Consider the following 15,899-nt stretch of genomic DNA (forward strand, 5'->3'; position numbering starts at 1 on the left):
TTGACACCTAAATAAAATTTATGAAGACAAAAAAAGCATAGGAAAAAAAGATGAATGGTAAAAGATATAATTTGTATTCCTTTAAAATAAGATACATACACTCTTGTATTTTCATCACTTTTTGATTCTATTTTACACTAACCAAACAACTTTAAATTTTTATTTTTTCTCTTCTAATTTAAAATCAGCACTAAACAAACAAACAGAAACAGAAAGAAGAAATAGAAAAATTGAAAAAATAAAGTTAAATGGCAAACGAAATAAAAGCAAGAACAGTTAAAAAGAAATGCAAGAGAACAATTTATTGCTATCCTTTGTACCTTCTATGCTCAAACTGTTACTCAATGCTCACCATTTAAGCTTTTCTGTAACAGTATTTTAAGATTTTTAGCTCTCTTTGTGTACGGCAAGCTTTTGGTAGTGTAGTAGTTTATCCCCAAAGTCCCACATTGTCTAAATATATACATGTTAGGAACTTTATATACCGCGAAAGGAGGAAAGTTGTTGCTTTTCGGGAACATCCAATAAATTGGATCTATACAGAGAAGATTAGCATGGCCTTGCGCAAGGATGACACGCACAAATCGTGGTCCAAATTTTCTTTTATGTTTTTTATAATTTCATTGGCCTCTGTTTCGTCAGGTGCGCTTTACGATTGCAGTTTAACATGTGCAGGTTAAGATTACCAAGAAATGCCCTAATCTTTTATAAATTTAAGTATTTTTAACTGAATTTTAATTTTGTATATTTTTTAATCAAGTTTATAATATTTTTGTTTTTCTTAACTAGGTGATATTGATATTTTTTCATAAAAAATATTTGTTGTTTTATATTAATTATAATAGTATTTTATACTAATAACAAAATTTTAAGTGTTTAAACAAATTTGAAAATAAGAAAAATAATTTGACAAGATAAAATTTGAATTACTTAATTAATAAAAAATTATATAGCAAAAATTTAATTAAAAATTTAAAAATTCAATTAAATAAATAAAAATTAGTGAAAAATTTAATCCAAAATATTTTAACTTGATAAGAAATTTGAAACTTAATTAAATTTTGTTTTATTATATAATGTTAATGAAATATAATAAGTATCTCTTCAAATTTATTGTAACTTATTCAAATATTTCACATAATCAAGTGTATTTCATAACATATATGATTTACAAATCATGCTAGAATGCTACTGACACACAAAATAACATTTACTCTACTTTTTTCAGAGACATATGTTGAATTTGATTCAGAGTTCGTCATTCTACCTTCACTATGTATCTCTTCAAAATAACTACATTAAATAGGAACTAAATTCTCCCATATGACATATGACAGGGTAAATTCATATGATTAGTCAGACGAACTACTTTTCAAACTACATACTCAGTTATATGGACCTCCATCGACTCTCCCCCTAATAATTTTCATCTATATATCAGTAGTGCCAGGATATTTCCTTTTAGACGAATCTCGAATTCAATACATATCTTATATATCTTAGCGTATATTCTCTTTCCCGAGAATAACTCTGTCTACATCATACATTATATCATATACAATTATTCATTTACTTTCATCTCAAATCATACATCACTAACATGAAATCCATATAATCTCTCACTCTATAGACTAATCGATAACACATTATACCAATTAAGATTTAAACGTTAAGATAGAAAAAAAAATTAACCTTTTTTTTATCGGCAATAATAATTAAATATAAAATGCGAACCACTTCAGGGGTGATTCAACCCTTATACAGAAAACAATAACCAGAGACTAGCACAAAACACCGACCTAGCACCCTTATCGCTAACCATACAAGAAAAACCTAACAACACATCAAACGACCAAACTCATACATTCCAAAGGTTCTAAACACCAATTGGAAAAGGGAAACGGAGCAGAACGTGAATTTGCAGAAATCCAAGACTAAACCTTAGCTTGCATCAAAGCGCACACTTCAAACGTGTCGGCCACCCCCTGTTGAAAGCTATAAAATTCATGTGATTCCAAATTTCCCCCACTACCCCAACCCAGATAGAGCTCCACACATCATTAATCAACTTTGAAGACTGGCTCATCCTGAACTGAACAAAGATTGAAATAGGATCTATGTGGTACACAAACGACACATCTAGCCACTTAAAGCACAAGCACCAAACCCGCAAAGCAAAACTGCACTCGAAAAACAAGTGACGGTAATGATTTTCCTCCTTCCCACACAAGCAACACAGAGAGCTATCCACCACCGCCCCACGCCTTACCAAATTGGCCTTAGTAGCGATCTTATTCTCCAACACCCTCCAAGCAGTAAATAAGGCAGAGGGTACGACTTTACAACTCCATAACTTACCGAAACGCGAAGAGGAATCCACCACACAATCTCTCCTTACAAGAGAGTAAGCAGAGCTGGCAGAAAACGATTGGAGACCCTCACCTTTCCACACCCACCTATCCTCCTCTCTCGAAACCATCCTAACCAAAAGTAAAGCCTGACGCAGTTGTTCCACCAAAGGCTTCTCCCAGACGAACAAAAGTCTACGCCAAGCTAAATGCCAAACCCACATGCCATCTGACCAGGACCCAAGCTCAGCCACCTTTGCATCTTTGACTAAAATCAGAGAAAACAGTCTCGGGAATTCTTTCTTCAACGCGTCGCTCCCAAGCCAATTGTCCTCCCAGAAATAAATATCCTTTCCATCCCCAACTTTCCACTCGACCCTATCTTCAAAGTTTCTACCCCACCCCTCCGAAGCCCACACCTCTTTTAGATCTTTCCACCAAAGAGAGATCTTACGACTTTTCCCATCCTCTCTCAAACTTCTCCAACTGCCATATTTAGAAACGAGAATTTCCTTCCATAAGCCACCTTTATCCGAACCCAACCTCCAGATCCACTTACCCAGCAGTGCCAGATTAAACACCTTTAAATCAATGATGCCCAGATCCCCGAATTCATGAGGCTTACAAACCTTATTCCAAGAGGCCAGACAATCTTCCTTCCTTTAGCGCCCCACCCCCAGAGAAAATTTCTTTGAATTTTTACCAACTTATCTGCTACCCCGAAAGACATTTTAAAAAGAGACAAAAAGAATAATGGGATAGCAGAAATGACCGATTTGATAAAAAAAATCCTCTCTGCCAACGACAAGCACTTCCCTTTCCACTTGCTTAGCCTGACCTGAACTTTCTTTATCACCCCATTCTAAAAGTTACTACACTTATGGCACCCACCAACCGGCAGCCCCAAGTAAACAAAGGGAGAAACCATCACGTCGCAATTAAGGATAGCTGTGAAGCGGCGAAGCGAAAGTTGGCTCATCCCCATTTCGCCAATTTTGCTCTTCACAAAATTAACCTTAAGCCCAAAGGAAAACTCAAAGCATTGCAAAATCGCCTTAATATTGAAAATACTTTTGGTGTTAGCCTCACAGAAAAACAAAGTATCGTCTTCGTACTGTAACATACTAACCTTCACTTTATCCCTGCCAACCTCCAAGTTGTTAATCAAAGATTTTTCTTCAGCCATCCTTGACACCCCAGCCAATCTCTCTGCCACAATAAGAAAAAAAAAATGGAGCTAGCGGATCATCTTGACGGAGACCCTTCATAGGGAGAAACTCCTTGGTAGGATTATCGTTCACAAGAACTGAAACAGATGCTGATTCTAAACATCCCTTTATCCAACGAATCCACCTATCGCAAAAACACAACCTCCAAAGCATGTAATAAATGAACTCCCAACTGACCGAGTCGTACGCCTTCTCATAGTCAACTTTGAAGAAAACACAACTCTTTCTCTTTCTTTTATACTCATCCAAAATTGGCAAAATCATATACACTAAACAATCGCACAACCAATAGTAGAGGCAACACACTAGCTATGATTTTGATGCTTTTCATTGCTACATTATGTTATGTTATGTGAGGGGGTGTTTTAATATCTTGGGAGATATGTATATGTGTTGTATTGGTTGCTAGTAGTGCAGTTAGGGTAAGATTTTTTTTAAATGAAACTTAAATAATAACATTTTTTATTTATAATTTTTTTACTTTAATATTAAAATATCCATATTCCATTTTAATCGTATTACTTCCATTATTAAAAGAATTCTCGAAGTCTTTACAGTATAATTTTTTATTAAGTTATTTTGTGTAAAGTATTTTAAAATGACTTTAACGGAATGTCTCTAACCTATTTTATTAGAAGAAAACTACCAAGTTTAAATAAAACCATCCTAGTATTAAACATCTAAATACTGCATATTTTAAATATCACTAAACTAAGTTTAGCTGAACAATTAAACTCCAAATAAAAAGACATTTATTTCTATATGTAAGGTTTTAACTTCTTACAATTTTTGTTGCTTTTATTGTTTCTAGTTAAAAACTTTATTATATTTAATATCTTATATTTGAAATCTTAAAATTGTAGTTGACTCCCAAAATGTGCTATAGCAATGTTTATTTTTTAATTCAAAAGCTTATGAAAAAGAATAGATTAATAGAATACTATTCTTTATTTATTTACATATTAAATAGAGAAAATACAAAGTATTTTTTATTTTAAGATTAAGAAGGTTTTTAATATTTATTAAATAAATTAAAGTTTATAGTTCAATAAAAATTTGGTATAAATTTAAAAATTCATTTTGATGTATTATTCCTTAGTGGATTATATAAATTCTGGTTCACGACTAAATCCAAATGAAAATTTAAATAAAAAACAAAAACAAAATTCAACGTGGGCACGATTTCATATACTAGTTTTCTACTTGAAACATAAGCATGAATAAAAATGAAGTTATTTTTATAAAATAAATTGGTTTTGAAATAATTTTTGAGAAAATAAAATGACAGTTGTTATGCATATATAATTAAACACCTATAGGTAGCCTGATAGACCTCTGTAACGTTTTCTTGTAACGTCAGACTTCAATCTTTTCATTTTGTTCAGTGTGCAATGTGTAATCATTTTCTGATAACATCTTATTTTTTTAATACATTAAGTGAAAAAAATAGGAACAGAAGGATAGATATTACAATATATTCTTCTTATATGTTTCTCTGCTCATCTTAGAGGTTAGGAAAGAACTACACACACCCTTTACATATTTTTCTCTATTTCCAGTCCATCATGTTCCTCTACATACTCTACTTTCCTTCCACTGTGTTGCAAGATATTTAGTTCCCCCATTGAAGTCCCACACCGTATAATGTTACCATAACATTAACGTTTATATTGATGCCAACTACACTTATGCTTGTCCCTTCGGGGACATCCGATAAAATTGGAACGATACAGAGAAGATTAGCATGGCCCCTGCGCAAGGATGACACGCACAAATCGAGAAATGGTCCAAATTTTTTTTCATTTTTTTTCTTAAGCAGTGGTGTTGGTGGTAATGAAAGAGCTTGCATTGGATGCTTATGGAGGTTGAGGTGAGTTTGTGTGTAATTTTTGAATGTTTTATATTTTGAGTTTGAAGTTTATTATTGTTGATGATAATTGTAGTATTCAGAGATAGTGTTCCACACATGCCATATTTGCCATAATGGAACTTCAAGAAGCTACGAGGAACAATATGCTGACTTTCTTTACTAGTCTAGTTTTCTGTTTTCTTTCAAAGTTTTTCAGTTGATTTCAGTTTTTTTAAACTCACCCGTCCTAATGATCACTGTAGTTTACTGAGAATAGCATAGCAGATTTTTTTCTAAAAAAGGAAGTGTTCGCCATAGATAACATAGTCCCACATTGAAAAAGTTTAAAAATGAGAACAAGTTTATAAAGGCAAACCTAATGCATTTGGTCACGACCTTACTTGAACAGGATTTGTTCTATAGGCTCGTACCTCTGTATCCTTGAGTTCTAAGGAGACAGGAACTGAAGTCTGGTGGATGAACCATGACCCTGTGATCAGAGTGTGATTAATGGTTAGATGTGCAGAGTTGTCTGACAGACTCTCCTTCAATATTTTCACCCTTATTTTTTTCAGAGGATTAAATTTTGAATATTTTACCTTTCAATCATTTTTTTATACTAATTACTATATTCAAATAATATTTTTAAATTTATTGAAAAATTATTATTTCAAAATTGATTACCAAATTTTAACGATAAATTAAAATTAGGTTGCTAACTACATTAAAAACATAAAAAAAGTCTAGTATTATTATTATTATAAAAGAAGTTATGGTATGAGAAGATTACAAAGCATATTAAAACATTAAAGGTAAATGAGGAATGATAGAAGGACTTGTTTTTGAAGCTATAAGACATTTTTATTTCAACTTCAAAGCTCAAACAATTTTATTTCATTCTACATTTATTTCCTCTTTGTTCTGTTCCACCCTGTATATCAAACAAACAAATAAATAATATTAGTGTGTATGTATTTGTCTCTATATAAATGGATAAGGTTATAAGGTTAATTAGCAATCATTTTCAAATTATGTTAACTGATAGTTTTTATAAATATTATATCATATATGTATTGTAATATACATATTTTTTTTTAAAAATAAGACATTATGTATGTGGTCTAGTAGAAAAGTATACATTAAAATATTTGTTTATACAATCCTTTAATATTTTGGAGAGTTAATCCTAAAATGAAAATCGAGTTAGTGCATTTTTTAGTTATATATTCACTAAACAAGTAAGGTTTTTCAAATATATTAGAATAAATAAATTTAAAAAATGTAATAAGTAAGTCCTGGCTTAGAAACACGATTTTAAAATAAATAAACTGTTAAAAAAACACGATCTTTATATTTTTTAAAAGAGTCCTCACAAGTCAACTTTTTTAGTTTTTAAATTTTATAAAGCTCTACACATAATACATCTCCATTTTAATTTTTTCAATTTTTATGTTTTTCAACTTTTATGTACATCTTTTTTATTTTCAAATCTTTTATTTAATAATTTGATTAATTATTTTATGTAAACATTTTTATTTTGAGATATTTTTTAATAATTTATATTAAAAATATCTAATATTTTTGAAGTTTCTTTTGCTTCTTCTAACTTTTTTAAATAAATATTTTTTATTAATGTGATTCTTATTTATTACATATATATGAATATTTTGGAAAATATATGTTAAAAGTACTGCCAATTTATTTGTATAATATGTTAAAAGTTTACTCATTTTCATAAATTAAAAAAAATATACCCATTTGATTAATCTCTAAAGTGTAAACTTTATAATATATATTATTGTGAAATTGAAATTGTGAGAAAAATATTTGAATTTAAGTACCTTTGAGCTCTGAACCACCTTGAGAGTTGATATAACTGCATAGTCTCATTGGTCATATGACATACCAGAAGATGAAGGTTACGTGGTCGCACCACCCAAGCAAACCTCATGAATGATGCTGAATAAACACACATAACTGCACTAAAACAATTCATTTATTTTAAATATATTAAATAAACTCTTCTAATATTTTTTTAATTATTTTCCTCCCTTGAAACATATTTTTCAGCTCTCTCTAACTATTCACCACATAAATTTCATCTATATTATTATACAATGGAAATTCTCTCATTTGTTTCAAATTCTTTTTTTTTATATTTTATTTTAAGTCATTATTTTAAGTTACAATTTAAAATTCAAAATAACATCAATATAAAAAATTTAAAACATAACAAAATTAGAAAATAAATTAAAACAAAACTACCGCATTTTGCGTAAAATTAACTCTAAATGTTTAAAATGTTTGATTTTTATATAATAGTTTTTTTATAGCATAACTTCGATAAATGTATAACAACTAAAATATTTAATTTTTTTAGATAATAAACAAAATTATGTAAACCTAATAGTATGTTAAAGTAATGATACATATATAATTATAAGAATAATTATAATTTTTACAATAAGTTAAATTATATAAAATAAAATAAATAATATATATTTTTATATATGAGATTTTTTTTAAAAAAATATTAAATGACAATTAATTTAAAAAAAAAATATAATTAGTTGTTAATCTGAGTAATTTAGAATTTAAAATAATTAGTAAATAAAAATTGATAGTTAATATTATATATTAATTTAAAAATTAATATACAAATTTTTATTAATAATAAAAATTAATTTAGATATTAATATTTTTTTTAATTTATAAAATAATATCTATTTTAGTTAATACCGTGATTAACTATTTTTTATTTCTAAATTTAATTTTTTATTTTTAGTGAAAATTAGAAGATAACTTAACAAGAAATATTAACACATACTGGTGTAATTATATTATAGTATTAATACTGAAACGTAAATAATATTAATTTTGTAAAAAAGTATTTAATATTTTAGAAATTTGAAGAAGAAAAGAAACGTTATACAAATAGGAAATAAAGACAATAGATTGAATTGCAAATGAATGTTTGTGAAAGTAATTAACCTCCAGTCATATTCACAGATATGGTTTCCGGTGGTTTCTTTGTGTCCATTGCTGCCTGATAAATAATACTCACAAACTCTGCTTCAAATTGGTGTTAATCAAGAGTAACAATAGATTGGTTTGAATATGAAGAAAATAAAATTTAATTAGAAATAAATGATAATATACAATCCATAGGTTTAGTTTAAATTTTAATATTTTTAATTAAATTTTTATTAAAAAATTCGATTTATTGACTATTCAAACTATTTTTTAATTTTTGTCTAACTATTTTACAGATTTAAGAATGAATTGATCAAGATTAGAAAAGGTGTAAATTGATCAAAGAGTAAAAAATCAAAAGAGGAAAGCAAATTATATGATGCTATTGACGTTGTCAGACGACAAATTATTTATATGAAAATAAAAATATTGTAAATATTCAATAAAATATTTTTTTAATAAAAACAAATTTACAAATTGTTTGCTTTAAATTTAATTAAAACTAATAGATAAGTTAGAGTGAGATTAAAAATATGCTTGTTTTTTCGTGCATCTCTATATGTTATTTTTCCACCTCAATAAATTTTTGTATTTCTAAAAATGTTTCATTATAATATTTTTTAGATTACGTAATTTGAAAGTCATTTTTTTATGTTAGCTTATGGATTATATAATCTGAAAGTCTTTTCTAACTTGTGGATTATGTAATTTAAAAGTTTTTTTCTAACTTCTGGATTATGTAATTTAGAAGTTTTTTTCGAGTTTGAATTATATCCAAAATATGAAGGTGACAGAAGAAATATAAAAAAATATTTTCATATTTTATATAGAGATGTAAAAAAACATATGGAGGTGCAAGAATAAACTCTCATATTTAGAGGGAGGGAAAGAGAATGTACCGCAAGAGGAAGGGACCAGTTGAAGGCAGGACCCCAAAAATGAGTTGTTTTGAGGCCTGTGGGACTATTCCAAAAAGAACGAAGAATGTTCATCTTCTCACCTATTTTGCACTCTGCATAGCATCAAATACTCAACATCAATTATATATACTGAATTCAATTTTTAATATTTATTTCATCAACATGTATAACTATTAGTTACTTCTTCTTCTCCTTCTTCTCTGTAGAATGAAAAAAAGAAAAGAAAAGTTACATGTTGACAACAAAGATACAATTCCAGTCTCTATGATATAGCTAAATATTGAATAACAGAAAAGGGTGAAAAACTAGAAGTTTCTATAAGATAACTGAGAGAAGAAAAAGGGTATGAAGAATTAACAAGAAAAAATTACCTGAAGATTAGGTTAAGAGATCTTGGTTGGCTTCAATTTCAAAGCCACAACCTCTTCTTTAACTTACAGGAAAACACATGAGGAAGAAGAACCCAATGAAACTGAATCAGAATATCCTCTGAATCTAAGTATTTAAGTCCAATAAGCTATTCTCTTCAAATTACACTATTGTCCTTTGCTACTACTTGCTTATCTCTTTCTCCACTTCCTCAAAACTAATATTACTATAATTGTTTTTCACAATTTATTAACGTTTCTACATAATTTTACCTTTTCCTTAACTTGTAATTTTTTTATTTTTATTAAACTAATCTTAGCAAAAAAGATAATAATTTAGAATGAAAGTGCCATGACAGAAGCTCGGACATTTTTCTTAAATGATGTGTCCGTGTCGGACACACGTATCGGACACGATACTCGTAGGACACTTATATGTTAAGTGTTTAATTTAAAAAAATATTTATTAGATTTAAGATAATTCAAACACGGGTCTAACACAATTTAAAAAAAAAATACTTTAATTTTCTAAAAACTCAAATTTATTATATAATTTTTTATTATGATTATAAAAATAATGAACAAATCTTTTCAAACCAGCCATAAAAAAAAATCTTTCTGCTAAATTTTTTTGAAACATACTTAATACATATTTGTCAATTTATATAATTTATAGTTATATAATATATAGATTCGTGTTCTCGTATCCTATATTTTAGAAATAATACGTATTTCTGTGTTTGTATCCGTATCATATCAGTGTATTCGTGTCATTGTCAAATGATTTATAATTTTTTTTTTGGCATGCTTAAATTCTTTAACTGTAATTGAAAAAAACAAATTATTTTTCAAAAGTAAAAACCCAAAAACGTGATCGACATGGCTCTAATATAAAGAAAGAAAGCAGATAAGGATATGATGTAAGATCATATTCATCGTATCTATTCGAGACCAATCCTCATGCTAATTTATTTTAACTAGTGCTATTCTTCTGTCATTTTTCTACTATCTCTCTTAAATTGCAGCCAATATTTCAAAACTCAGCAATATAATAATTTAGTCTAAAGCCTTTTAGAATACGGATTAAGTGAATTAAACAAAAAATAACTCAATGCAATTTAAGTAGATTTAAAAGATGGATTGAACATGCCTTAAAAAAACCTAATTTACTTTAAGTCATAATTTATTTTATTTGATCAGTTTACGTTTCAAAAGCTACCAAAAGTATTGAGTGAATTTTGACTAGACTATCGTTTTAATTAATCCCACTAGGACCTCCTAATTTGATCCCCTAAAATAAAGGACAAAGTTTGTATCCAATGGTGAGGAGTGGCAGTAATGGAGGGAACAAAGTCTCATATAATATAGTGTTCTGATTCTACCCGTCTTCTCCAACCAACCAGCTTGGAATAGATAAGTTCAATGACATAACATTTATCATAGGTTTGTTCTGGGGCAGTCACATGTTTTAATTTACTATTTTATTATACGAACAAGATTGGTTGAGATGAGATGTATTTTTAAATATAAAAATATTTTATAATATATAAAGGGATGTAAATTTTATTTTTAATTTAATTTTATAAAATTAAATTTAAAATGTACTTTCTACTATAGTATAATAATAGTTATATAGAATCTATAATAGTAATTTGAATTAGAATTAAAAATTATTTCTTAACACGATCTAACAAACTACTACATTGATTTTTAAAGAAAAAAAACACCCTGCTAAATAATTAAATTTCTCCAAATTTATTTGAACGATATACTTTGATTGTTGAATGTTAACACATTTTGAACAAACCTATTTATAAGAACTGAAAGTAAAAAATATTTTTTAAAAAACTTAACATATATATATATATATCTTTTTTTTTCTTTTTCTTATAAGTTCTTCCGTGTGAGAAACATGATTCATTGAAATTTTGTTGTCAATTTTATAATTTTAATTTTTTAATCAATTAATGTAAATAACTTCCAAAAATTTATAAACTCTAATATTATTACAAGAAGAATCCATATTTTCACAATTAAAAATAGTAATGATTAATTCATCAATTTTTTTATAATAAGTCAGTTGATGTGAATGCAACAACAAGAATACATGATTCTTTGACATTCTTAGGAACAACTTGAGTTGGTCATGAAATAGCACTTTACTTAGAATTGGATCAATGTTCTAATTCAAGAACTCACCAAGACTTTGCACCAAACCAAAGCTCATATGGAAGTCCATATATTGTCAAATGGAATCAAACAACAATGATGAAGAACAAGAAAGGAAAATCGAACAAAAATGTAAGAATAAGCTACTGAATTGAACCGAACAAAAGAAACAAAGCTGGAAACACAATTTCAAACGGTACAAATGAAAGGAAACACTAGAAACTAAGAAGCTACCGAATGAAAATTAAAGAAATGAAAGAAGAACACTTATAGAAATGGAGCTTGCTGGATTTTGAGACTTGGAGAAGCTATTCACGCCACTTGGAGCCTTGTTCCAAGATAAGTGAAGGAGTGCCGCCACTTGAAGCTCACCATTGCTCACAAGATAAGGCAAAGGAAGAAGAAGACTCAAAACTCACAATTTCTCTCTAAATTTGAGTATAGTCTCTCTACTTCAAAATCCAAATATGAATTGTACAAGGGCAACACCTTTATTTATAGCCTATAAGGTGCTGAAATGCAAAGCCAAATGTGCCTCAAATGAGAGTCAAATTCGGCGCCAACTAGTGCATGAAGGAAGTGTGACTTTCCTTCCTAGTTTGGCACCTCCTAACTCCTATCTACACTCCCCCTAGCCTCCCTTACTACTTACACCTATTTATTACATCCGCACCCTTATTCTATAAAAGAAATAAGAAGAGCCATCTTATTATACTCTTGTCCCAAAGCTCTTGCCATGCTCCTAGTGATTTGTTGGGTTTGGGCCCCTTGTTGGGCTTGGACCCCTTGTTGGGCTTGGGCCCCTTGTTGGGCTTGGGCTTCATGGGCTTGAGCATCCTCTACTTGGTTTCCATCATACTCCCCGGGTTGGAGAGAATTCGTCCACGAATTTGGGAAACCTGCAGCAAAAGGAGTGAGATCAGTAATATTGAAAGAATTACTACCAAGATAAGTAGTGGGCATATCTAACTCATAGGCATTATCATTAATCCTCTTGATAACTTGGAAAGGCCCATCACCACGAGGCATAAGTTTGGACTTCCTTAGAGAAGGAAATCTATCCTTTCTCAAATGAAGCCAAACCCAATCACCGGGCTCAAAGATTAATGCCTTTCTCCTTTGGTTGGCAGTGTCAGCATACTTACCAACTTTCTTCTCAATTTGTAACTTGATGCGGTTATGCAAATCCTTAACAAAAGAAGCCTTTTCAAAACCGTCTTTGCATAGAACCTCATCAAGTACAGGAATGGGAAGAAGATCTAGAGGTGTGAGGGGATTAAACCCATAAACAACCTCAAAAGGAGAATGGTTAGTGGTGGAATTTACTACCCTATTATAAGCAAATTCAACACAAGGTAGTAAATCCTCCCAAGCCCTTGGATTCCCGGAAATAAAGCATCTCAATAATTGACCCAAAGTTCTATTAACCACTTCGGTTTGACCATCAGTTTGGGGGTGGCAAGTAGTAGAAAACAGAAGTTTTGTGCCAAGTTTCCCCCATAAGGTCCTCCAAAAGTGACTTAAGAACTTAAAATCCCTATCGGATACTATACTTCTAGGAAGTCCACGTAAACGAACAACTTCCTTGAAGAAGAGATTTTCAATATGGCATGCATCATCCACTTTGTGGCATGGAATAAAATGAGCCATTTTAGAAAAACGGTCCACTATCACAAAGATGGAATCCTTACCCTTCGATGTCTTGGGCAGTCCTAAGATAAAATCCATAGAAATATCAACCCAAGGCATTGTAGGGATAGGAAGAGGGGTATATAAACCATGGGGTTGGACCTTAGATTAGCCTTCCTACATGCTATACATCTATCACAGAAGGTATGTACGGATTTGCGCATGTGAGGCCAAAAGAAATGTTCATGCAATGTTTCTAAGGTCTTAGCTACCCCAAAATGTCCCATAAGCCCACCCTCATGAGCCTCTCTAACAAGAGATTGTCTTATGGATCCTTGGGGAACACAAAGTCTTTTGCCTTTGAAAAGAAAGCCATTATGTAAAAAAAAGTCTTTGTGACCGCCCTTGGAACACTCTTGATAGATTAGAGAGAAATCTAAGTCATCATGATAAAGTTCCTTTATGTGATCAAATCCTAAATATTGAACATTCAAAACATTTAACAAGTTATATCTTCTTGAAAGAGCATCGGCAACCACATTAATTTTACCTTGTTTATGTTTGATCACATAAGGAAATTGCTCAATAAACTCCACCCACTTAGCAGGTCTCTTATTAAGCTTGCTTTGGCTTTTCAAATATTTAAGGGACTCATGATCACTATGGATCACAAATTCCTTTGGAAAAAGATAATGTTGCCAATTTTGCAAAGCTCTAACAAGAGCATAAAGTTCTTTATCATAAGTGGAGTAATTGAGATGACTCCCTTTGAGTTTCTCACTAAAATAAGCTATGGGGTGTCCTTCTTGAAGGAGGATGGCCCCAATGCCTATATTAGAGGCATCACACTCTATTTCAAATGTCTTAGCAAAGTTAGGAAGAGCTAAAATGGGGGCTTTAGTTAATTTATCTTTTAAAGTTTGAAAAGCGTTTTCTTGCTCTTGTCCCCACTTAAAAACCACATCCTTCTTTACTATGGCATTTAAAGGTGCGGCAATTGTACTAAAGTCTTTCACAAACTGCCTATAAAAACTAGCAAGTCCATGAAAACTTCGTACTTCATTGACATTGGTGGGTGTAGGCCAATGTTGAATTGCTACAACTTTTGTTTTATCTACATGCACCCCTCTATGACTAACCACAAACCCTAGGAAGTCTATATGATCTAATGCAAAAAAACATTTAGCATGATTAGCATACAATTTTGCCTTCCTAAGAGTTTCTAAAACTTGTCTAACATGTGACTCATGATCTTCTAAAGACAAGCTATATATAAGAATATCATCAAAGTAAACCACAACAAACTTGTCAATGAATGCTCTTAAAACATGATGCATGAGTCGCATGAAGGTACTAGGAGCATTAGTCAAGCCAAAAGGCATGACCAACCACTCATATAAACCAAATTTGGTCTTAAAAACGATTTTCCATTCATCACCATGTTTAATTCGAATTTGATTGTAAACCACTCTTAAGATCAATTTTGGAAAATATTTTAGACCCATGTAATTCATCCAACAAGTCATCTAACCTAGGAATGAGATGCCTATATTTGATGGTAATGTTATTTATAGCGCGACAATCCGTACACATCCTCCATGTCCCATCCTTTTTTGGGACAAGTATGACAGGCATAGCACATGGGCTCATGCTATCTTGTACCCACCCCTTAGCTAATAAATCCTCAACTTGTCTTTGAATTTCTTTGGTCTCTTGGGGATTGGTCCTATATGCAGGGCGATTTGGTAAAGAAACCCCGGGCATGAAGTCTATTTGGTGTTCAATCCCTCTTAGAGGTGGTAAGCCTTTAGGAGGATCTTGAAACACATCTTCATATTCCTTTACCAAATGGTCCAAACATGTGGGACTATCCTTAGTCGACTCATATTCAATAGGTCTAGGAATAGCTAAAAAAATAGGCTTGTGAGTAACTATTACCTTTTTAACTTGTTGGGAAGATATGAAAAGGCTTCTCTTGGAATTTTTTATATCTTTTTCTTTCTCTCTCTTTTCTCTCATTTTGACTTGGTCCTCATGGACTTCCTTTGGAGAGAAAGACTTAAGAATGACTTTGTGCCCATGGAAGTTAAAAGAAATTTTGTTGGTAAAGCCATCATGAAAAACTTTTCGATCAAATTGCCATGGCCTACCTAAAAGTATATGAGTAGCTTCCATTGGAACAACATCACACAAGACCTCATCTTTATATTTACCAATGGAAAAAGTAATGAGGACTTGCTTGTTCACCACTAACTCACCCACCTCACTCAACCATTGTAACTTGTAGGGCTTGGCATGAGAGATGGTAGGCAATCCAAGTTTGTCTACCACTCTTGTGCTTGCCACATTAGCACAACTCCCCCTATCCACAATCAAAGAGCATACCCTATCATTAATAAGACACCTTGAATGAA

At 30.6% G+C, this 15,899-nt stretch overlaps 1 protein-coding gene and 3 non-coding genes across 4 annotated transcripts; 3 read left to right on the forward strand and 1 right to left on the reverse strand.

Annotated features, from left to right (window-relative positions):
- The first annotated feature begins 503 nt into the window (after positions 1-503).
- Positions 504-606, forward strand: LOC137816781 (U6 spliceosomal RNA). The gene has a single exon (XR_011081890.1). It is a non-coding gene; the product is annotated as a U6 spliceosomal RNA (small nuclear RNA).
- A 4,665-nt stretch (positions 607-5,271) lies between these two features.
- On the forward strand, positions 5,272-5,374 carry LOC137816774 (U6 spliceosomal RNA). The gene has a single exon (XR_011081886.1). It is a non-coding gene; the product is annotated as a U6 spliceosomal RNA (small nuclear RNA).
- A 443-nt stretch (positions 5,375-5,817) lies between these two features.
- On the forward strand, positions 5,818-5,968 carry LOC137816769 (small nucleolar RNA U3). Its single transcript, XR_011081881.2, has one exon. It is a non-coding gene; the product is annotated as a small nucleolar RNA U3 (small nucleolar RNA).
- Positions 5,969-6,150: 182 nt separating this feature from the next.
- Positions 6,151-9,996, reverse strand: LOC137813602 (mitochondrial pyruvate carrier 1). Its single transcript, XM_068615948.2, has 5 exons — positions 9,691-9,996; positions 9,299-9,411; positions 8,418-8,472; positions 7,268-7,403; positions 6,151-6,357 (listed from the first exon to the last, which is right to left on the reverse strand). The coding sequence occupies exons 2-5, from the start codon at positions 9,389-9,391 to the stop codon at positions 6,321-6,323; spliced, it is 321 nt and encodes a 106-aa protein (XP_068472049.1). The 5' UTR covers positions 9,392-9,411; positions 9,691-9,996; the 3' UTR covers positions 6,151-6,320.
- Between the last annotated feature and the right edge of the window lie 5,903 nt (positions 9,997-15,899).

This window comes from Phaseolus vulgaris, chromosome 1 (assembly GCF_051622355.1).
Source record: "Phaseolus vulgaris cultivar YP4 chromosome 1, ASM5162235v1, whole genome shotgun sequence".
In the NCBI taxonomy this organism is placed as follows: domain Eukaryota; kingdom Viridiplantae; phylum Streptophyta; class Magnoliopsida; order Fabales; family Fabaceae; genus Phaseolus; species Phaseolus vulgaris.

What these genes read in the sequence shown, in the direction of transcription:
- LOC137813602 (XM_068615948.2), bottom strand. Translation starts at nt 9,391, where the DNA reads ATGAACATTCTTCGTTCTTTTTGGAATAGTCCCACAGGCCTCAAAACA. An exon ending in ACTGGTCCCTTCCTCTTGCG is followed by an intron (nt 8,473 to 9,298) that starts GTACATTCTCTT and finishes ATTATTTATCAG; the next exon opens with GCAGCAATGGACACAAAGAA. An exon ending in AGGTGGTTCAGAGCTCAAAG is followed by an intron (nt 6,358 to 7,267) that starts GTACTTAAATTC and finishes TTTGATATACAG; the next exon opens with GGTGGAACAGAACAAAGAGG.